The 24,801-nt window shown below is 42.7% G+C and overlaps 1 protein-coding gene across 1 annotated transcript; it reads left to right on the top strand.

The window, feature by feature from the left end:
- The first annotated feature begins 853 nt into the window (after positions 1 to 853).
- Positions 854 to 23,924, top strand: LOC119658225. Its single transcript, XM_038065493.1, has 5 exons — positions 854 to 1,005; positions 22,270 to 22,622; positions 22,698 to 22,866; positions 22,930 to 23,238; positions 23,299 to 23,924. Exons 2-5 carry the CDS (start codon positions 22,270 to 22,272, stop codon positions 23,680 to 23,682), a joined length of 1,215 nt encoding a protein of 404 aa, XP_037921421.1. The 5' UTR covers positions 854 to 1,005; the 3' UTR covers positions 23,683 to 23,924.
- The last annotated feature ends 877 nt before the right edge of the window (positions 23,925 to 24,801 follow it).

Here is a 24,801-nt window from a genome sequence, read left to right as displayed (position 1 = left end):
TTGATACCAAAAAAAATCGATTGCGATTTAAACCGAAAAACGCAAAAAAAAATTTTTATTGAGTGCTTGGGCTACCAAAATACAGCAGTTTACAAACCTTTTGCCGCGTTAGGACTGTGAGGCAGCTCCTGGCAGCCAACCGTCGATAGTTTTACAAAGCATAGATATAGATGCGCTTTCCCGAAAGTACGTCAGATCGTTTTTTCTTCCACTTGCGAGAGTAAAAACATTTAGCGTTCAAATAGGGATTTGTTGCGCAAATTTTCTTACGTCCTGACTTCATCATTAACAACCCTAGTTCATTTTTACATAGAGTTGGGGCCTACAGTACCCTAGTACTTTTCCGAAGCTCCTTAAATGTGTTGATCTTTCCTTTGTAATAACATTCAATGCTTAAAAAAAGAGACTATAAATTTTGCAATTCAGTCTGGAAATATGAATAATGACACCAATTAAGTTTTGTGATCTCGGTTGCAAGTGATGATTACACAATTTCCAATATCAGATCATTAACGACATGACTGTCAGTTTCCCCTTTAGGTTTGTAAGCAGACTGAACTCTAAATGTATATGTTGATTATCGATAGTAGTAGATTAGTACAGAAAATTATATGGCGGCCATAGTGATAAATATATTCAGGAAAGCTACAATTTCTCCGATAGATATGAAACAAAAACAGTCATCTGTCACTGTAAAGATACTTTTGGTCGGATTTATATCTAGTAACCATTTGCGGACGACGATAAGCCATGGGTTGCAATTTGAAATTAAAGTCAAGTAATCTTTCAAGCACATGCGCATATATGATATATAGAAATCGGCTTCTGAATATGTATGCATTTACAATTGTAAGTAGCCATGACTAGCAATTCCATGGTCTAAGCACGAAAATGTTTTGAAATCAGATAAAAGTTTTCTGTGAGATAGCTTGCACCGTACGTTCGAAGTATCCAAGTGGCTAAAATAAACATTAAGAAGCAAGTCGAGATTTCAGAGAAAATAAGGTATCTGCAGATGAGTACAATAAATAAGAATTTCATTCATTACTTTAATAACTGGACAACAGTCTTAAAAAATGCAATAGTGTCTTAAAAAGTAATGGTTTGTGCTAGTGTCAAATGTTATATTTTATTCTTACTTTTAATTACGACGATGCTGAAAAAGATCCTGATTTTATTTATAACCGAGTTTACTGACGATTTCACAAATGAGAAAAGTCAAGATGCGAATATTGTAAACATTCACAAATTGTATTTTCGGGCATTTGAAAACCGATAGTTCTGTAACAGTTCCAAGTTGGAAGACTGCGCAATAATTGAACCGACAGAAGAAATATTTTTTAGCCTCAATTCCAGTAGAAGTTAAAGAATTTATTTTAATTTGGATGATAACTGCTTGTTGTTTGTGTCCTGTAAGAAAGACAGAAATTTATAGTATAAAAAATTATTAAAGTCATAGTGCTGAAGTCATCCAATATTATATATGTAAGGGCTAGTTCAAGATGTTTAGTTTACTTCCACTAAGCCTGAAATCCATCCCCTCCCTAAAGTAAAGGTAAAGAATGTCTAGGATCGAAAAGTTACAAAGTTAGAAGCAGCAATACTAGTTTTGGCAATGTGCCGCAAAACGCTGTAGAAAATTATGACTTTTCGCGATTCCATTTATTTGTCTTTTTCTATTGTGTTCGCCAAGGGCATTTGGATTTCAACGATGATATTACTAGTTTCAAACACTCCTCTGGTGTCATTTATTAAAATGCGATTACCAACTTTCTGTAAATTATCATTAATTTGTAACTCTTCTGGTATCTGAAAATGCTGTTATAACATAACGTGTTATTAATTTATTAGTTTGATCAAAAGGTTCCTGGATTTTTTTTTCAGAAAACTAAAAATTCAAGGCTTCTGCAAGACAAAGTCCTCTTTGACGATGAAATATTTTTAATACTCAAGCTTTGGCGTGTCTACAGGGATCATGTTCGATTTTTTTATTACCTCATCTACACTGTTGATCAAAACCAAGTTGGGATACTGGAAGTTGAGTCCTTTAGTTATAAACTGCAGATATACATACGTACATACATATCAGAGACATAAATACGGGGCTGATCCTAAATAAACAAACGTTAAGTTGTTGTTTAGGATCTGCGGGATCCTAAGTCCACATCCATGTGATGGTGGACCGGACTAAATGAGGAGCAACTTACTCCCACGATTTCTTAGTCCATGGATCCCTAGTTTGGAGCGTAGCACCCCAGGCATTAAAAATCGAAAAAGTCAAAATTTGACTGACGGTTTTGTCCAGGGCAGAGGCAACTCATCAGACGCTGCCTCACCTCTGCCCTGGGAGCAGCGTGACCGAAAGTGCCAACAGGTCCACCTGTGATTTTTTCGAAACAAACGTTGTCCATCCAATTGTCAGAATACCTACAATACCCTGCAAGTCTTCCCGCTTTTCAACAGGATGTACTGCGGTATGTATGTTTGCTTCTGACCGGAAAAGTTTGATGTGTCTAGGAGGATTTAGGCTTTACCACTTGTCATTATGGGAAGCTTGTTCCCAGTTTATAAAGACAGCCTTAGCGACTGCTACTGATACTTCAATTTCTGGTTCTGATCCAGGCATGGGGGAGATTGAACCCTTTTTTGCTAACGCATTGGAGATTTCATTTCTCTCTACACCATAGTGACCAGGTATCCAGAGTATTGAATTTAGAGATGGAGTTCAAACAGTTTGTGCATTCTTAGTCAAAAGACTACTCAACGCAGTCAATGCAGCCTAGCTATCATTTGAGATTTTGATGCACTGCACTTCAACCTTTCGTCAATCACTCAGTTTGCCTCAGTTTGCCGTTCATGGTCTAGGAAAGACCACTGTATATTGTCCCAAAACAAAAGCCCACTTCCCGTTTTTATTCGAGAGGTAGACTCCAGCACAAGATTCCTGTTCTGTTTTTGAGCAATCGGTGTAGAAACTTGATATATCCCGTCATGCATTCCTCTGGGGCTTTCCAGTTCTTCATACCTTCGAGAGTAACTTCATATCTTCTACTAAACACATGTATGGGAGCCGCAGAATTAGAAGATATTGCAAGAACTGGACTCACCCCATAGATCTAATCGAATTAATCTATGAGCTCCTCTTATTGCAGTGCTTTCAGTGAAAAAACAGGTGCTGCAAATTGAGTAATTCATTTAGATCTGCGCCGAATGTCGTGCTCATGGCACCGGTAATACCCAGGCATACACTTCTTTGGAGCATGGCTAATTTATCGTCAAACCATACTATGGATGCATAAGCCTAATGATAGCAACGTATATCCACATTACCACATGAGGCCTGAATCTCAGATATTTTACTTCTCCGGAGAGTTGAAAAGTTGCACCCCTCATCTTTGGAAGGCAAAGGCCATTCAGCTTTCTCCTTTTTGTAAATAATACCGTTGTGATCTTATTTGGATAAATTGAAAGTCCTTGCCTCAGGCAACAAATCAAAGGCACATTGTATATTTTTATGCACCGTTGCGAGATTTCGACCAACAGCAAGCACAGCCACGTCATTTGCAGTTCGCATAATAGTGACTCGATCAGCACACTCCAAAGAAGTGGCGATAGCACACCTCCTTGGAGCAGTTTTCGTTGCCTTTGTTGTTAGGTAGCGCTTGACCCCCACTTTAACACACAGGCATCTCTGCGTTAGCATATCCTATTATAGATCCATTTAATTTAAGTCTCATCAACACCATATGCTCTGGCGGCATCACAAAGTTTTTGGAAAGACGTTCAGTCAAACACCACTCCAATGTCCATGAACACCCCGATCGCGTACTCATCTTCAGAGTTTCACGCTGGCAAGCATGTCGGGTTTCATTTCTAGGGTGCGACCGTGCCTGAAAGGCATTCCAACGAATGTGAAGCTCAACCAGTCTCTCAAACCTAACATCAAGAACGCTGTGAAGCCGATCTGTCTGAAGTCCTTTAGATTAGAGTAGTCATCTTTCCCATGGTCCGTAGCGTCGTTTGCGGTCATGATTGCTTTTCACCTCTTGGATTGCATTTAGTACTGCCCCAACAAATATGTTCAGCGTTCATATCACAACCAGTTCGAGACCACTCGTTTCTACATCCGATACCAAATCCCTTAGTTCTTGCCTCGGTGGAGGACACAAAAAATCATTAATCAGGTATTCTACGATCATCGTAACTAAGTTGTGGGAACAGAACTGTGTAAGCATGGTTGCTTCTAGCCGTATTGATATCACGACACAAGCTCTCGGTTTTATTGATTTTTCATCGTAAAAAAAAATCCTAGCCCGCTTAACTGGAACTAAAAAATTTAGGAACTGTCCCGCAGCTCTGTCAGTCTCCCTTCTAGCAAACAGGAAAAACCGAAGACCGGGAAATCAGAAAGAAATAGCAAGTGAATTCAATGACTGCTCGATAGTATTACTATACATATGTAATGATGATATTGTGCGACGAGAATTTCATCAACATCAACGGCGCAACAACCGGTATGCGGTTTAGGCCTACTTTAGTGAGGACTCCAGACACTCCGGTTTTGCGCCGAGGTCCACCAATTCGATATCCTTAAAAGCCGTGCGGTGTCCTGAACTACGCCATCGCTCATCTCAGGCAGAGTCTGCGACGAAAACTTCGTTTTTGTTTCTAAGAAACAAGATGCCCAATAATACTCTCGTTTACCATTCACAACACTGTTGAAATCAATGAAAACAGGAAACATTGTAATTTTCCTAGATGGAAGACTAGGTGGTCCACCCAGTCTTGGTCCCCTTGGACACCACTTTGTGATGAGGGAGCCTGCAGTAGTTTACTACTTCACTAAGGGTGTCCAAACAAGAATATGGAAGCTAACGATTTTGACTCTCCAAGTGGGATGAAGTGACTGCCTTCGAATACATCCGCGATCATGAGCAATCAGATCGCGGTTGGGACGGGGATTTTGGAGGTCTCAACTTGGGAGAAACTAGAAATCTGACTACGGTCGGCCCGTCCACGTAAACCGGGAGAGGAAGGATCAGCAAATAGAAACTTCAGGAACCAAAGAAGGGATGCTACCGGCAGAATCCTACCTATGAAAACTTTCTCCTTCACCCTATAAGGAAGAGTGGAAGAAAAGGAAGCTGGTGGCTTGGACGCTACTAGTTTAACATCGGTATTTGGAAATGGACCCAAGCGGCCCCCAAGCGTGAAACTGGGAGAGGCGGTGGCAGAAGGCATTGCAGAAGTAGGGGACATGAACGTGACTGCACCACTAGATGCGGTAATGCCCAAAGGAATCGGAAACAATGGAGAGGGATCTTCTTCGGAAGGTGGGGACAAGCTGGTGACCCTGGTGAGACCCACTCTAGATGCACTAAACACCACTGTCAGCAGTAAGGCGCCCAGGAAGCGTAAGACCAACACATCTGTGGTGGGTCACGTTTTTTTGTGTTCCACAGCAGTGCCCTTATCCGCGCGGAGGTTAGGACTGGTGTGCCGGGAGCTGATCAAAGCCGCAGAAGAGAATTCAACTATGCTGGTCCGGACGGTAGGGACACGAAGGCGGAAAGAAAAAAGACGTATGCGTAAAAAATGACAAAATGTCGGAGGGACAATTTACGATCCCTTGACAATAAAGGTTTTCGTGATGGGCTCCTCTATTTGGAGTGTACTGATGAGACTGCCATAAAGTGGTTTCAGCATTCATTCATTTTTATAAACACTGAGCTGCACAGGACAGAACATGTCGGTTATACCGGGCACTCGAAGGAAGCCAGGGAACATCATTCGCATATTGGATGAACAGATCCCGGGCATGGGCTTCGGACACTGGAGGGTAAAGTTCATGAATGTCTGGAAGGACAAATCTACAAACGTAAAGGTTTTGAGCTTAATATTCGGACTGGACCAAAAAATTCAGAATGTGCTCAGGGACAGTTCCCATATGGTGCTTCTTATCATATCTAGAAATTATAGAGGATATGAAACTGAATGAAAGCGAAGAACAATGATGATCTTCGACTCACAGAAATTGCATCTTCGTTGTGCTTTCCCACAATGGAGTTGCGCACGGAAGATAGTACATACATTGGCGGAACCCCTAGTGGGGTTTGCACTCGCGAAGGGACAGAGTAAATCCTACCTGCCAGAGACGTCAACGAAACTGACTTGATATCAGTTCGTTTGATTGGATCTATGCAAACCGTACACAAGAACAAGTGAAGGTGTTAAGTGGAAAACAGACGAATGCTCTGCATGATGAGATGAGACGTTTCATGGATGGGGACATGGAAACTGCTGTACCTCCAATTGCGGCTATTCTCAGACAAATCAAACACGAGGATATCAAGTCTCTGGCAGTATGGTCTGAGGGTAACCCCGGCACACATTAAACGTGGCATACACTTCTAACAATTTTTCACTACACATTAAACTAAGTTTATATCGAAAAACATAAAGATTGATTAAATTAACCTGCAGCATGCCAAACCCTCCTCCTGCCTCCTGGGAGGGAGGCTGACAGAGCTGCAGAACTGCTCCTACAATTTTCTAGTGCAAGAACCATATAATGTCCGGATAGCTGAGTGGTTCGAGCACAAGGCTGTCGTAGGGAAGATGGTGGTTTAAATCTCACTGGTGGCAGTGGGATTTGTATCATGACTTGACGTCGGATACCAGTCAACTCAGCTGTGAATGAGTACCTGAGTCAAATCAGAGTAATAATCTCGGACGAGCGCAATGCTGACTACTATGCCTCCTACAGTGTACTACCGTCGTGTACCGTTACGGTCTTGAATGAAGTGCTCTAACACAATTCAAGCCCCGATCGAATATGGATTGTTGCACCAACGATTATTATTATGGCAGAGGAAGTCAGAAGCAGCACGATAACGGATTTGCATCTGCTACCACTTGGCTTTACAGAGTACAAAAGCTCATTGCTATTATGGTGGCAAGAGGAAGTATTCTCCAGAGTCCCAGCACCAGCTTATATCGCTGGAACTCTCACCCAAGGTAGCAAGCACTTCGAAGACCCTCGCCAAATTTATCGAGAAGCGTGTTTTTCGATAGCCAAAGTTCGTTGCCGTGAGATCAATCCCTATCCGAGGCATAATTGAAGTTTCGATGGAAATAAAGTTTCAAAATTTGCAGGTTCTTAGCCTACAAATTTCTATCCCTTTTATAAGGAAACCTGTCCTTGCCCAACGCATCTCCTGTGACGCTGTGACATCAGCCCTATATTGGAACAGGGTATCGGCTAGCTGCTTGGCAGCTTCATCTCTGTACAGGGAACGCACGTTCCATGGGAACGTCGTTACTTCTTTGTCGTTGCCGGGTTCGTCGTTGTCCGAGGCTCCTGTTGTGGCTTCGTAACAAGTTGTTTTCCGTGTAGAGTTGTCAGCCTTATCCAATCTTCAACCTGAAGGACAGTTGGTACAATTTGTTCCGTTTTTAGACGCGGGAGACTCGCCTTCATCCTTCTCCGTCTGCAACTTTTCGTTAAGAAAGAGCTCCCAGCGGTCACCACGTCGAGGTAGAGATAGGGTTTAGTAGCAGAGCTGTTGGTGTTGCTTCAGGAGACGTTCCCCCCCCCCCCCCGCCCCCCCGTTGAACTGACTAAATGACAGGCGTGTGTAGTATAAAGAAGACGACAAGAAGCCACTTTTCCTGGATATATTTAAAGTTTAGAAATATAAGCATCATTAAAGTTCACGCCCCTACCCCTACGCCCTATTCAGGCGATACGTTGGCTTCCATAGCTTACACGAAAAAACAAATGATAACGGACAGCGGACTATTCAATTAGCAGCGTCACACGAAATGGTTGTTTGAAGTACCTGGTTTGCGCGGAAAGGGGTCCACAAACATACGCGGGCCTCTCCAGACGGGACCACTTTCAACCAAATTGACCACGTGTTGATCGAACGCCGCCACGTCTCAGCCTTGATGAATGTCAGAACATATAGGGGGCCAATATAGACTCGGATCACTATCTCGTTGGGATGGTGCTCCGAGCTCGAATAACAATACTACCGAGAATCCCCTCTGACAATCAGGTGAGAGTGAACACTGAAGCCATCCACAACACAACCCTCCGCGACACCTATAAGAGGATAAATGGATGCCGCAATAACCGCAGTCAACAGAGGACCTGGAGATGAAGCATCAACAAATGATCTCCACAATCACCTGAAGAACGTTATCATGGATACGGCCACAAACGTACTTGGCCCCAGCCGCAAAAGGAGTCGGAACGGCTGGTTTGACGATGAATGTAAGCTAGCAACGGAACGGAAGAATGCCGCATACCGAGTAATGTTGCATTCTCAAAGAACGCGGGCACGCGCAGATACTTATCACGAACTCCGTCGAGCGGAGAAGCGACTTCACAGACGGAAAAAGGAAGCCTGGGAGAACCAACAAGTCTGTGAACTAGAAAAGCGCAAGGAGCAACCGCACCAGGCGCGCAAGTTTTACCAACAAGTCCGCAGGATGAAACCTTATACACCTCGATGCTCATCATGCCGAGACAAAGAGGGAAGTCTGATTTCCGACAGAATGGACATATTAGAGCGATGGGTTGAGTACTTTGATGAGCCACTGAACAACCAGAACATCGGCGAGTTAGAAGTCCCGCCAACTGAAGACGACGGACAAATACTGCCACCACCAAGTTTAGGAGAAACAGTCCGTGCAATTCATCGGCTAAAACATCATAATTCGCCAGGAGCCGATGGAATTACAGCCGAATTGGTTAAATATGGAGGCGACCAGTTCCACCAAGTGGTTCATCGACTTGCGCTCAAGGTATGGGACAGCGAATCAATGCCTGACGATTGGCAACGAGGCATTATCTGTCTCACACATAAAAAGGGAGATATCACACAGTGCAGCAATTATAGAGGTATCACGTTGCTGAGTGCCATCTATAAGATATTCTCCACTATCTTCCTAGGCCGGATAGCCCCATACGCCCAGAACATCATTGGCCCATACCAAAGAGGCTTCACTCCAGGCAAATCAGCAACAGATCAGATTTTCTCTCTGCGGCAAGCGATGGAAAAACTATTGGAATATGGACAACAGTTGCACCATCTGTTCATCGACTTTAAAGCCGCCTATGATAGCATAGCCAGGGTAAAACTGTACACGGCCTTGAGAGAATTCCGACGAAATTAATAAGACTGAATACGTTGACCCTGACCACTGTGCGGATTACTCTCAAGACCATTCGACATCAACAACGGTCTACGACAAGGGGATGCCCTATCATGCGTTCTTTTTAACCTGGCCCTCGAGAAAGTGATCCGTGATGCTGATGTAGATGCAAGAGGTACGATCCTCTTGAAGTCCACCCAACCACTGGCCTATGATGACGATATCGACATCATGGGAAGAACCACCCGAGACGTACAACCTGCCTTCATCCAGATCGAGCAGGCGGCAATCGGCGCGAGATCTTGGGCTGCACATCAATGAAGGCAAGACAGAATATATGGTGGCAACGTCAGTACCGAAGACGAATCAACCAATAACATCAAACCGCACTGGTCAAACACGAAGAAGAATAAGGATAGGAGAATACAACTTTGAGACCGTTGACAATTTCTCCTATTTAGGGTCGAAAATCACAACTAATAACAACTACGATGATGAAATTCGCGCACGGTTGTTGTCAGCCAGCAGAGCCTATTTCAGCTTACAAATACTGTTCCGCTCGAAACGTCTCACCATAGGGTCAAAGCTCAAGTACAAGACAATGATCTTGCCAGTCCTCATGTATTCCTCGGAAACTTGGGTTCTTAGCAAGAAAAATTGCGTTCGAGAAAAGAATCCTCCGAAGAATTTTTGGCCCCCTGCATGAGGATGGACGATTCCGTAGCCTACACAATGACGAAATCTATGAGCGATGCCATGACCGTCCGGTTGTGGATAAAATCCGGCTCAATAGGTTACGGTGGGCGGGTCACTTAATCCGTATGGATACAGGATGATCCCACCCGAAAAGTCTATAAGGGCAATATCTATGGTAGAAAAAGAAGACGAGGCAGACCCCGCCTAAGATGAAGCGATTTCGTAGGTCAGGACGCCAAACAGCTTTTAGGGATATCGAATTGGTGGACCTCGGCGCAAAACCGGGATGCCTGGAGTTCCTTATTAAGCAGGCCTAGACCGGATACCGGTTGTTGCGCCGTTGATGATGATGATATTTAAAGATTAGAAACATTCCGAAATCATGTTTGGATTAACAACACCGTGACAACTGCACTACATTCAAATTTATATTTTCGTGAGTCCATCAGCCATTGCCATAAAAATACATTAGACAAGCAGTTTGCCATTGACTGAAGCCAGACTGATGAAATACTGGTTAGGGTATGACAGCTACTTCCGTCAATTAAAAAGGAAGTTGGAAGTTATAACCTATTATAGAAATCTAACTTTTGTGAGGCTTACCTTCTTCGAACGTAAAGTGCGTGGGGAGACCGCTGTAGCAAAATCTACCGCTGCGTGAATTTACATACTTGGAGTGGAGTACTAGGGCGGCGCACATTCAATGTGCCCGGACCAGCAAGGAAAAGTTTCGGTCTAGCGGTGAGGCTGCGCCGCTAGATCTGACCACGAGCGTTTCCTTTTCAAGTCGTGCAGTCAACCAGGGCGGTCACATTTGAAATAAATCATTCCAAAAGTATTTAACTTGGGTAAAATTGAGAAAATAAATTCTTTTTTTTTCTGAAATCGGTACAAAGTAAATTTCTCTCAATTATGCTGGAACAAACTGACAAAGTTTCGCCAGTATATTTTGGAGACGATAATCTGTTTTGACTCGGGAAGGACCGTCTTATGTCGCGAGCTTTACATATGAAGTTTGAAGTCGGAACCGACGCTGCAATCATATCCAGAATTCAATGGGGTGATCTCCACAGTTAGTGATCACTACATGCGCGTCTGATATAAAAATTGAAACTTATTTTCACTTAATTTTCAGCTTAGATAAACCTAGACAATCCTGGAGATGCTAAGGTATGCTGGGAATCCAAAGCTCGATCTTGAATTTCCTCTGCATTCACTATAATCGATGTGAGTGCTATTTCCCCACATCTTTTCGCACGCAATGTCGTACCAACGCGAAAACATCATATATGTATGTTGGTGCAACTTCAATAAAAAGTAAATCTACAATAAATTGATGCACATGCTGACCTTGTCCCGATTATATAATATTTAGCCTTATATAAACCAATGGGCTACCTTATCATGCATGAACGTTGAAATGTACCATGTAATTTGAAGTGCTCTGCATGTTTCTAGATGTTTGATTAATGAATGGGAACTAGAGGCTTCATTTTGAAAGGTTTTGAAGTTCGCGTTTGAAACAAAAGCTAGGAGGAAATTTGAATAAGCGGAACACACAATTTAATTAATCAAAATATGAAATATGGCATTTATTTTTTATAGCGTGTTGAAACATTTTCTGATCATTTTAAAAAACTTGTAATTAGGGCCTTAAACAGGATAACACTGAAAATATTTATCGTACCCACTCGTTTTACACGTGCTGCACCACAATGTTTCCCAACTACTGTACATCGAAAGTAACTACACCAAATTTGAATCAATTGCAGTATGATCTGCGACAAAGCCCCAACTGGATTGTTTTCTTGATAAAATTGAAGCCATTAAGCCATCATCTCGATTTTATAAGTGCCTGAATTTATAGTTCAAACAGCCAGCACAAAGCTGTTTTAAACAGTGAATCGTAAACTTATATTGACCTTATGTAAATTGAGCCATTTTGCAACATTTGGAAAATTAAGGAACGGGAATGAAATTAACTACACATATATAAACTTAGATATGTAAATAGTTACAAACACTAACCATGAAGCAAAACAGATCATCCCTGTGGACAGGCAGCATCTCGTTACACTCCATTTATAATATTCTTTACTGAGAACTCCCCAATATATGGTCCAAAGCATGTTTGAGAGAGGAGAAGGAAATGGCCGTGTAATGCCTAGACGTCTCTAGGTGTAACTAGCAATCCACAAATCTCAAATTTTATTTATGCTTCGGAACCAGTTACTATACCCTGTATGTGGACTGATTTTTTGGCTGCGACTATTTTAATTAGATCCTGGAATGTGAGAACGCCCTCGAAGACGTCACCGATGCCTTCCAGAGTGGACGTTTCGTCTAACTTTAGGACGAGTTCCGGGGAAAAAAGGCTGGATATGGACCTGGGATTAAGCGAGTTAGAGTAGTGGAGCTGTATAGAATACTTCTATCGCTCTTGCGAGGCTGTGCTCTTATACTCTGACAAACTTGTCGAGAGTAAGTGTGAACCTGGTATTGGATTGATGCTTACTATATTCGCAAGAGATCCAGTAACAAAGTAACAAAATGTTGACTACTAACTTATGTCCTAGAATGAGGAACATCTCAATAGCACAGTGGAGGCCAAAGTGGTGTAAGGAGCAATCTCACTCTCCCTGGGTGGAGTGTCTAATCATACTAACCGCTCCACCAAGTGGAAGCAAAATCATTTCGGCCATCAAAACGTAGTTAGCTGCGATTTAAGAACACATTCGCATTTAAATTGTGGGATAGCAATCTCTAAATGTCAAATTATATGTCCACCGAATCCTTGGATAAGGACTGAACTTTGACTATCGAAAACGATTAATGATTAATTTTTGGATTGTGCGGTTCCTCTTGATAATGGTATAAAGGATCTTCAAAATCCTCCATTCTTTAACTCGTGCAAAAATTCCAGCGATACAGGCTAAACTAAGCAAAGCGAGTTCACGGGCCTCTGGAGAGTACTCCTCTACCTTTTGCCCCAATTCCGGCAATATGCGTTTGCACTCTGAAAAGCGAAGCGAAACTGTTAGTTCAAGGAACATCCTGCTATCCCTAGAAAAACAGGTGTGATCGGCGTCTTTCACAACCCCATTGCAAAGTACACAATTAGGAGACCATGCTTTCCCAAAATGGTGCAGGTTAGTTGGATAAAGAAATAATCAGCCTCACGATGCTTCCAATTCAGTCACGAACTTAAGTTTCCAATGAACTGCTCAGTCCATCTGCCACTTATCTCATTTTGCCACGAGAGGTTCCACTTATTTAGTAAATGCCGCCATTCTTCACGAACAACCACCTCCCTTGCACGTGTATATGGCTTTAAGCCCCTTAGCAAGAAGGACAAGGGAACTCATGGAACCTCTTCTCGCGTATTTCTGGGCAATTTCCACCACAGCGAGTTTTTGACCTCGGAAGTTTGCAAAGTTCCCACCAATTGATTACTTCCGGACATTCGCACTCAGTGTTGACTTTTTAGTACCAAAAGCGCTAAATTTAATACCTTTTGAAGTTCATCAGTACCTAAGGTTTTGTGCAAAGCAAAATTATTAAAATCGGTTTATTGTCTGTGTGTCCGTCACACGCATTTTTCTCGGAGACTGTAGTAGCGATTGACACCAAATTTGGTGGAAAAGTGGGAACTGTGAACGCTTACGCATACAGTGAGTTACATCCTGTTACGTCGAACTTAAGGGGAGGTCCCCATACATGAAAAAGGGGGGTGTCTATTCTTTTTCTCCAAATATAGTCATGTGGGGTATCAAATGAAAGGTCTTTAAGTAATTCTTCACATATATGTATTTTTGAAATTCTAAGTTTAATTCTTATAAATATTTAAGATATTTTTAAATTAACAATTCATATGTTATTTTCATTAATATACAATTAACATTACTTTTTAATTCAACGAACTCAAAAGACTTCTGTGTTCAATTCCCAACTTGATATATCTAATTTGTGACAGGTCTCCTAAAACAAAATTATTCATCGCACACTTTTTTGAGATCTTCCACTCCCTTGGCGTCCCACGCAAAGTGGATAGATCCGCGCCATCTATTTGCTCGCACTCGCAACATTCGAAATAAATTTCGAATGCTGCGAATCCTGCCGCGCCACATCACTCCGCCCCCAGATGAAACCTAGGGGTTTCAGCGACTGATCCCCGAACTTCGTTCGCCGTTAATCCACAAAGCGGACACGACGTTGCTTCGGGGCGCACGCGGGTTTCAGTCTGGACAAAGAGACCGCCTTTTTGTGACCACCGATCTCGAGCTGGAAGAAATGTTCTCCCCGCTCGAGAACGCGGTACGGGCCCTCATATGGAGGCTGCAGCGGCTTCCGGACGGCATCCGTCCTGATCAGCACGTGCGTGCAAGTGTCCAGCTCCTTGGGCGAACAGGCAGGTATGGACGAGTGTCGAGTGGGTGGCGGCGCTTTGATGCGTCGGAGATTGTCTCTCAGCAGACGCACCAACCCCGACTCCGTGAGACCCGATCTCTTGTCGAAGACCGGATCGCTTGGGAGTCTCGTGTTCTCCCCGTAAACCAGCTCCGCGGGGCTGGCAGCAAACTCCTCTCGGCGGGTTGTTCGAAGGCCGAGTAGGACGAGAGGCAAGACTTGCGTCCAGGACGGGTCGTCGCGTGCCATAATGGCGGCTTTCAGCGTCCGGTGCCAACGTTCCAACATCCCATTGGATTGTGGGTGGTATGCCGTAGTCCGCTGGCGTTTAAAACCAAGGAGTTTGCCTAACTCGGAGAAAAGGGTGGACTCAAATTGCATTCCCTGGTCAGTGATGACCACTGCAGGGACGCCAAAGCGAGGTATCCACTCTCGACAGAGGGCTTCAGCACATGATTGCGCCGTGATGTCTTTCAGAGGTATTGCCTCAGGCCACCGCGTGAACCTGTCGATGATTGTGAGGCAATACTTATAACCGTGCGAGTCTCGCAAAGGCCCTATTATGTCGAGGTGTATGGTGTGGAAACGCTTGGTAGTGCGGGGGAATGAGCCCACTTCTTTCCTAACATGCCTGGAGACCTTACATTTTTGGCATGCGATGCACTCTCTGGCCCAGGAATTAATATCCTTATTCATGGAGGGCCAGAAGTATTTTCCGGTGACTAACCGGTTTGTTGTCCTGATGCCGGGGTGCGCCAAGTCGTGAACTGCGTGGAACACTTCCTTGCGAAATGTGGCCGGAATGTATGGCCGAGGTCCCTTTTCCGAGTCTTCGCAGCAGAGCGAGAGGTTTGAGCCGAAGATGGGCAACTCCCGAAATTTGTATTTGGGGTTGGACTTGAGGCTCTGAAGTGCTGCGTCATCCACTTGCGCCTTGGCAATAGCCGAGAAATCGAGTGAGGCGGGGATGTTAACTTCGGAGACACGAGACAAAGCGTCAGCAACAATGTTGTCCTTCCCGGACACGTGCTGGATGTCCGACGTAAACTGGCTTATGAAGCTCAGGTGTCGAAGCTGACGAGGGGACGCTTTGTCGGGCTTCTGTTTCAAAGCGAACGTGAGAGGCTTATGGTCCGTGAACACTGTGAACGGCCTGCCTTCTAGGGAGAAACGGAAGTATTTGATGGACAGGTATGCGGCGAGCAGTTCGCGATCGTAGGTGCTGTAGTTCCGTTGAGCGGAATTCAACTGCTTCGAGAAGAAGCTCAACGGCTGCCAAACTTGATCCACCTTTTGGTGAAGGGCAGCACCTACTGCGTTGTCAGAGGCATCAACAAAAACGGCTAGGGGTGCATCTTGCAGAGGGAATGCCAAGAGCGTAGCGTCAGCCAGTTGTTGACGAGATTTGTCAAACGCGCAGATAGCTTCTTCAGACCACACGATCTCTCGTGTGTCCTTAGTTTTGGGGCCAGACAAGTACGCGTTCAAAATGGACTGGAGATGGGCGGCCTTGGGCAGGAAACGACGGTAGAAGTTCAGCATGCCCAAGAACCTCCTCAACTCCCTCACTGTCTTTGGACGCGGGAAGCTTGATATCGCTTGCACCTTGTCTGGGTCGGGCTGTATTCCTTCAGGGGAAATGAAATGGCCGAGGAATCTCACCTGTTGTTGAAGGAATTTGCATTTCTCAACGTTTAGGACTAAACCGGCCTCAAGGAGACGTTGAAAAATGCACTCGAGATGGGCTAAGTGCTCAGACTCAGTGGAAGAAGCGACCAAAACATCATCCAAATATACGAAACAGAATTCGAGGTTTCGCAGGACTGAGTGAATGAACCTTTGAAAGGTTTGCGCCGCATTGCACAATCCGAAAGTCATTCGGGTGAACTCGAAGAGTCCAAAGGGTGTGCATATTGCCGTCTTTGGAATGTCTTCAGGAGCTACTGGAATTTGGTGATAAGCCTTGGTTAAGTCCAAGGTCGAAAAGATGCGGCAATTCGCGAGGTGATGCGCAAAGTCATGGATGAGTGGAATTGGATATCGGTCAGGAACAGTCTGTGCATTTAGTCTTCTGTAATCCCCACATGGGCGCCATTCGCCGTTTGGCTTAGGGACCATATGCAGTGGGGAAGACCAACAGCTGTTTGAGGGCCTGCAGATACCCTGTTGAACGAGTTGTTCAAACTCTTTCCGTGCAATTGCCAGTTTCTGAGATGGTAGAGGACGCACCTTCGAGAAGATCGGGGAACCAGTAGTGATAATGTGGTGCTGCACATTGTGCTTCACTGGTTTGGAGAGACTACAGTTGGTAGTAATCTGGCTGAACTTTTGGAGAAGTGCCCGAACACGAGAGTCGGTAATGTCTTCTAAAAGAACGGAAAGATTATTGCCTGGGTGAGATACCATATGTCCCGACGAATTAAGTTTGGTCGTGGAATCTATAAGAGACTTGTTTTGCAAGTCCACCAGCAATCCATAGTGACACAGGAAGTCTGCGCCTAGTATGGGGAAGCTGACATCCGCCAGGATGAAACGCCACGAAAACGTCCTACGCAAGCCAAGACTCACGTCCACTTGCCTATACCCGTACGTGTTTATGCGGGAGGAATTTGCTGCCGCAAGTTTGAGCGGTTGAGGGAAAAGTTGATGATGCTGGGGTACGGGAAGAACCGAAACCTCCGCACCCGTGTCGACGAGGTAGTCGCGCCTGCTGAGGGGGTCAAAAATAGTTAGGCGACGTGGTGCTGCGTTCTGGGTGGCCGCCGCCAAAACCCCCCGCGGACCTAGTTTTTTGCGGTAGAAGAGAATCTACACGGTAGCGTACATCTTGTCGCTTTATCCCCGAATCTGCGGTGGTACCAGCAAATCCCTGGGTCCGTGGACTGTCTTGACGACCTGCTACCTGATCGCCCTTTTCGGATGGCAGACCGCGAGCGGTCACCAATTAAGTAATTCTTCACATATATGTATTTTTGAAATTCTAAGTTTAATTCTTATAAATATTTAAGATATTTTTAAATTAACAATTCATATGTTATTTTCATTAATATACAATTAACATTACTTTTTAATTCAACGAACTCAAAAGACTTCTGTGTTCAATTCCCAACTTGATATATCTAATTTGTGACAGGTCTCCTAAAACAAAATTATTCATCGCACACTTTTTTGAGATCTTCCACTCCCTTGGCGTCCCACGCAAAGTGGATAGATCCGCGCCATCTATTTGCTCGCACTCGCAACATTCGAAATAAATTTCGAATGCTGCGAATCCTGCCGCGCCACAGTCTCAGTTAGTACGAAACTGGCGTTAGTTTCGAGATTTGTTGGGAAGGCAGAGAGTGCGGGGGGTTTAAAGTGATTAATTTTTTTTAATGGGGCCAATCTCAGAAACTGCGCAACCGAAAACTCTGAAATACCTTCCATACCGATATCCCTTCTAATAAAGTTGATAATTGTATATTACTATAATTTTCAGTAATTGGCTGTCCCCTTAAGTTCATCCTAGCACCACGAAATATATAATAATATGTACCTTGATCCTACCAAGTTTGGTGGATATCGCACCATTACTATCAAAGTTATAAAAGGTCAAAGTTTTCACTTCTTTGAAAATTCAAGATTTTGAATGTCAGTATCACCCGAAGGTTGATATTCTCACATAATATATGCGTATATTACGTGTTACGTACTAATGGGACAAATTCACACTCAAATGTCTTTATAAAAGAAATACACAAAACCTTTCATACCTAAAGTGTTCAGCTTCCTGTTTCCCGACTTGTTTAGTCTTTTTAAGGTTAAAAAATCGGTTATTAAAATCGGTTTACTGTCTGTCTGTCCGCGACATGCATTTTTCTCGGAGACGATTGTAGCGATTGACACCAAATTTGGTAGAAAGGTGGGTACTGCGAACGCTCACGCATGTAGTGAGTTACGTTCTTTTACGTCGAATTTAAGGGGGGTTCCCATACATGCAAAAGGGGGGTGTCAATTTTTTTTTCATCAAATATAGTCATGTAAGGTAGCTCTTTTCGGCCGGTCTTAGTTTTGACATTTGTTGGAAAGGTAGGGACTGCGGGGGTTGAAAGGGATAATTTCTTTATCTTAATTTCTTTATTTCTTAATCCATTCTCAGAAACTACCTAACCGAAAAATTTGAAAAAAATCAGGGGGCTGCCACTATATGGTGCCTAGGCTTCGAAATACCTTTCGTACCGATACCTGCTCAAAAAAGGTAATAATAGTACATTACTATAATTTTTAGTAATTGACTGGAAAATCCCCTTTAAGTTCACCCTAGAATCACGAAATTGCACTGTTACTAACAAAGTTATACTAGGTCAAAGCTGTCGCTTCTGTGCAAATACTAGACAATGAATGTCAATATCACATGAAAGTGGATATTTTCACATAATATATATGCAATGCAATATTACGTGCTACATAGTAATAGGACAAATGCACACTCAAATAAATCTCTTTATAAAAGAAATACATAAAACCTTTTATACCTGAAGCGTCTAGCTTCCGGTTTCCTGAATTGTTTACTTTTTAGTACGTTTCAACATATTCCAAAACGAAGTTAATATTAGGAAATATCACGCTCTGCGAAATGACAAAACGACCGAAAAATTTGAATTGGTATCCTTTCGCTACCTGTGGTCCAAATTCTATAATAGTAAAATCATAAAAACAAACTAGTGGTTTCGATGAATTCATTTCATGACGTCATTAAAGGTATAAAATGATCCACTATATTAGACATGAGTAGAACCACACACTGCGGAAGCTGACAGTTCAAAATCAATGCGATGTCATTCGCAATTTAGGTACAAGTCCGTTCAAAAGTGTCGTGACATTGGAAGATGTCACTACATGCACGGAGGAACAGGTTCTGTTTTAGAATGTACGTCAAATATTATGGATAGCGAAGTTTCATAGGAACCAGAAAAAAACCGTGATGATCTAACAAAAATAGAATCAGAGATTTATAATTAAGCCAATAGGGAGCTTAAAACTTACGACATACATGCAACCCTCAAGCATGACTACGAGAATCAATTGAGGTTTCAAAGCGACCACAGTAAATAGATTGGTATTTATTGACCAGGACATAAAAACAAGCTGGACGCTTCATAGAAGGTTTTCTGTATTTATAAAAATATTTGAGAGGACATTTATCTCATCAGTGCCTAGCACGTAATATATGCATATATTATGTGAGAATATCCACGTTCGCGTTATATTTACATTCAAAGTTTTGAATTTGCACATAAGCGACAAATTTGGCTTATTATAACTTTGTTAATAATGTTACGATTCTCATCAAACAGCCTATATTGTGTGGGTGCATTGCTCGTGATTCTTGGATGAACTTAAAGAAGATTTGCAGCAAATGACTAAATATTATAGTAATATACTATTATTAACTTTATTTGAACAAATACAGCGGCCTTTTGGTTTTTTTTCAGATTTCTTGTTTGAGTAGTTTCTGAGAATGGGTCCGTGAAAGAAATGTTCGCTTTCAACGCCGCACTCCCCACGTTTCCAACAAATGTATCGGCTTCGGAAAGTACTAACCGATAATAATAATAATCCTTGGCGCAACAATCCATATTGGATCAGGGCCTTGAAGTATTGAAGTGTTAGAGCACTTCATTCAAGACCGTAACGGTACACTAGGAGGGAATGTGGTCAGCATTGCACTTGCCCGAGATTATTACTCTCATTTGCCACAGGTACTCATTCACAGCTGAGTCGACTGGTATCCGACGTCAAATCACGATACAAATCCCACTGCCACTAGTGAGATTTGAACCGTGACCTTCCGTACGATAGCTTTGTGCTCTAACCACTCAGCTAACCGATACCTTTCATTTAATACCTGTCAGCCCACTTTTGCATGTGTACAGCTGACTTTTCTCCATCCCGACTGTTTTCCCAATTACGTAAGTGTTTATGGCGACACCATAAGGTCGTTCAACCAGAATTAAGGCAATTAAGTCTTGTTTCTTTGCAGAAATTTTCCGTGCCGTTTTACACAGATATTGAGAGATCGTTAAGATTCCGGAAAAGGGCACCTATCTTTAGAGCGCAAGTAGAAGGATTTTGTGCACTTCTTGCTATCGGAAACATAATAGCTAGAATAATCGTGAAACGTTTTGGAAGCTCTGCCAACAAAGAGTAGGCAGCTTTCCGATCTGAATCATCCCGAATTGATCTGTAGATTATTGTGGAGCTTACGTTTCGAGGACAGAGGCAACTCATCAGATGCACCTTTGTCCTGAAAATAGAGTGATCGGAGCTTAACCCCTCCTTTTAACCATAGAACCCATATGTTCAAAAATTGGGGGATTTCATCCAGGAGATCTGTGGTTAAGAAGTGGCATTTAAAATGTCATACTTAAAGAAAGATCACATTTCTGTTGCTAGCTATATCATATAATCTGGAATCCGGTATCCTGGAATGGCCAACTGATGCGTCACCCTAGGAAAACTTGGCACAGAACAGTAATAGAAGAGTGAAGGTTAAAGCTCCAAAGGCTGGCTTGCGTGTGTATCAATGGGGCAATGAAGGCATGCCCAATGGCATCCCTGGGGGCCATTCTGGGATTAACCCCTCTCCATCTGCACATGATATTCTGCAAAGTGATATTCTTTCTAGTCGGTATCCCGAATTACTGATCCCAAGGGATAAAATGACAACGAGGTTTTACTTCGATAAGAAGTTTGAAATACGTTGGAGTAACAAGGCAAACTGGGAGAGCGTGGCTGTGACATACGGCTTAAACCAATAACTGATTACTTGGTACGCTGACGGATCCCTCACAGTAGAGAAAGCGGGTGCTGGTGTCATTGGTCCAAGGAAAATGTACTTTGAGCCAATGGGCAGGTATTCTAGCATATTCCAGGCGGAAGTATACGCAATAGACAAATCTGCCCCCTTTAATCTGCAAAGGAACTACAGGGGGCAGAACATAGCTATTCTCACCGATAGCCAACAGCGATCAAGGCACTTAGGTTCAACTAGGCGCAAACTGGTATGGGAATGCCTTGGGAGACTGAATGCACTCGGCTCGTCCAACAATGTCTGGATACTTTGGGTTCCAGGCCATGCTGGGTTAGAAGGCAACGAGGCAGCGGATGAACTAGCCAAGAAGGGAGCAGGGACGCCTTTACACGGGCCAGAACCCTTCTGTGGAATCGGAAACGATTTCATGGCTATGAATCTAAAAAATGAAGAGGAACGGTTGAGGAAACTATACTGTGCGGGCCTACCAGGGATGGAGCAGTCCAGGGTGCTTATTGGGGGATACGAACCCATACCCACAACGGATTGCTTAAACCTCACCAAAAAGAACCTCCGAATCATAGTGGGAATTCTCACTGGTCATTGTCGGCTGAACTATCACCTAGGGAAGCTAGGGATATATACGGACACTGCCTGCAGGTTTTGTGAGGAGTATGATGAAACCTCCATACACGTCCTGAGATAGTGTTCGGCACTTGTGCAAAGTAGATCGAGGCATCTGGGAGAACACTTAATACCAGATGCAAAGCTGAAGGATCTGGAAGTAGGGAACATACTAAAGTTCCTAACGGTTATAGGCCTGCTTGAGATGCTATAATCAATAGGTATACTATAACCAGTAAAAGGGGCACAATAGTTCTTCAAGGACGCGGTGCGACTTTCCCTTAACAAAATAATAAATGAAGGTTAAAGACCTGGAGGGAGCTGACACACATTTCACTGATAGCAACCGCAACTTCATCTAAACTTGATTTATTGAAAGTACTGAAAATCTTGCTAGGCAATAGTTTGTATAGCAGCTTATCTGGACGGAAGCACTACGATCGTTCAAACATTTATCAAATAATAATTGTGAATTTTTTCACCACATACATTAAATCGGGTCGCCTATATAAAAGGACGTCAGGAATTAACGAGAGCTATCAAATCTCTACATTATTTTCCTCAATAAATTTCCAATTTTCTTGCAGATGTCCAACGAAATCAACGAATTTATTCCACCAGATCACTTAAATAAGACATTTTTCAAAACAAGCCTCGAAAGTGGACTCCAAACTAGCGGAATTGATATCATTGACTTCCAAATAACGTTGGGAAGTCAACCTGGTGATAACTACACGAGCACAATTTACCGGGTCAAGGTCATATATAAACAACCAAATTCTGGGAATAAGGAAATTTTCCTAATTGTGAAGAGTATTCCAATAGACGAGCATCGCGCCGTAATAGAACAATTTGGATTCGTGGATAAAGAGATCAACGTTTACATTGAAATCTTGCCCAAACTTTCCAAAATATTAGGTGACACTCCTATAGCCCCAAAGTGAGTATATTATTCTGCAACTAATATGTACGTAGAACAAACAGATATTAACTTCTCCGTTACGTCTCCGGAAAGATGCTTCCATATTTTCAGAAAACCTCACCGCAATATAGTATTCCAGGATATGAAAGCTTTGGGATACAAAGTTGCCAGTCGACAGATTGGGCTCGATGAGGAACACCTGAAGGTGACACTGAACAAAATTGCAAAATTTCATGCCGCCTCGATGAAATTGCTGAAGGAGGTAGAAAATCGTTCAACTATACAAAATATGAAGGATTCTGATTCAATGCTATTTTGATTTCAGGACCCAGCAATTGACCAAAACTATTGTGAAGGATTCTTTACAGAACAATCCGTTGTAGACCCAATCTTTCAAACTGTATTTAAAGAGAATATCAAACTGGCTGGCGAAATATTGAGTAAGATACCTGGGTATGAACGGTTCTATCCAAAGTTGATGAAAATTTATGACAACTTCAGAGAAGTTGCTTTGAAAATGGTGGAACCTGATCCTGTCAATGATATAAAAGTTTTAAATCACGGCGACTTATGGGTCAATAACTTCCTTTTCAAATATGATGAAAAGGACAAACGACCAACAGGCATAGTGTTTGTGAGTTTACAAGTTTTTTTAAAAGATTCTGTTGTTTATCTCTAATTTCTATAAAATCAGGTTGACTACCAAGGTACCTACTTCAATAGTTTGGGAATCGATTTGAACTATTTATTCGCTACGAGTGCCCAAGTGGATGTTCTTAAACGAAAAATTGAACTAATTGAAAAATATTATTACCCAGTATTCATCGAAACTCTGAAAAGTTTGGATGTTGGATATATTCCAACCCTCCAAGATGTAATCAATCAAGTGAAACTGCGGGAAATGTATAATCTGTTTTGCCTTTTTGCCGTCTTGCCATTGGTATCGATGAACGAAGAAGAATCGAAAACGAATGATTTTTCACAGTTTGCGGACAAGGAGAAGGCGTACCAGAAAACACTAATTGGAATGTCCAGCAAAAGATTTTCCGAGTCAATGAAATATACCGTGGAATACTAAGAAAGTATGATTGACGAAACCATAAGTGAATACTAACCTATTGTCTTAGTGGTTATTTTAGTTTTAGATATTGGTGAAAGCTTATATCAACCCCGAAAAGAGTGTACATTTTTAAACCCGGCAACATGTGAATTTAGTAATTTAGTAGTAATAGTAGTCGTAATTTAGTAAAGTAATCTGAAACTGTTTCATTCAAATTTACGGTGCAAGGAAATGCAGATGTCTCTGCTCCCCAGTCTCAATATGCAGTTAATAACTTTCATTCTAGGTTTCAATAAGCTACAAGCTTTTGAGTAGCGCCTACTTCTTATACCCAAAAGTAGCTTTCGATACTGGGTCACTCAAGAGTCAATTTTTACTCAACTGGAGTTTGCAGGTAGATATGGATGCTCCAGATGAATTTACTAACCCTCAAATCTATTCAGTGTTCTACTCGAAACACCCGCGTACTAGAGCCTCATTCAGATTCAATCATTAGTATACATACGTAGTTTAGATGGAAAGGACATACACTTGCGTTCCTAGAGAAGCTCTGCTCGTAAAGTATTGCGCTATTTGCAATTTGCTGGAAGTTTCAATGCCAGCGTTCATCATACATATTCTTCGGGTCCTGACATACATCATAGCTTGAAGGCGGGGAGGGCCTTTTCGTTGTCCCTTACCATCTCTTTACAGACTTGCTAGGCAGGATCTTCCAATCGATTGTTGACCCGGATGTTATCCATGACCGTGCAGTCGCAATACCGCTCACAGATTTTGTTGTTGTTGTTTAAGTGTTGAAATCATTCAGATAGAATAGAACTTCATTAGAACTAGCAAAATCATGTTATTATTTAGTCAGAGATAAGATGTTCCACTTTTTCATAGCAGGAGCGCGCTATGTATACTGTGGTATTTTGTTTAGAAGTTCTGTACACTGTCAAACAAATTGCAGAAACTGCTGCCGTGCACGATTCGTGGATGTAAATCCACGCCTACGCACTAAATCACACCCAAACATCCTTCAACTGCTCATCCGGCGTAACTGTCGTTAAATATTACTTCGTGGGCCGGTTAGCAATTAAACCGTCATTCCAGTATGACTGTCGCTCGCCTTTCCCTTTCAGCTATACGGAGCTC

Source organism: Hermetia illucens, chromosome 5 (assembly GCF_905115235.1).
Source record: "Hermetia illucens chromosome 5, iHerIll2.2.curated.20191125, whole genome shotgun sequence".
In the NCBI taxonomy this organism is placed as follows: domain Eukaryota; kingdom Metazoa; phylum Arthropoda; class Insecta; order Diptera; family Stratiomyidae; genus Hermetia; species Hermetia illucens.
Note: the sequence above shows the minus strand (reverse complement) of the source record. Positions and strands in the feature narration are given on the sequence as shown.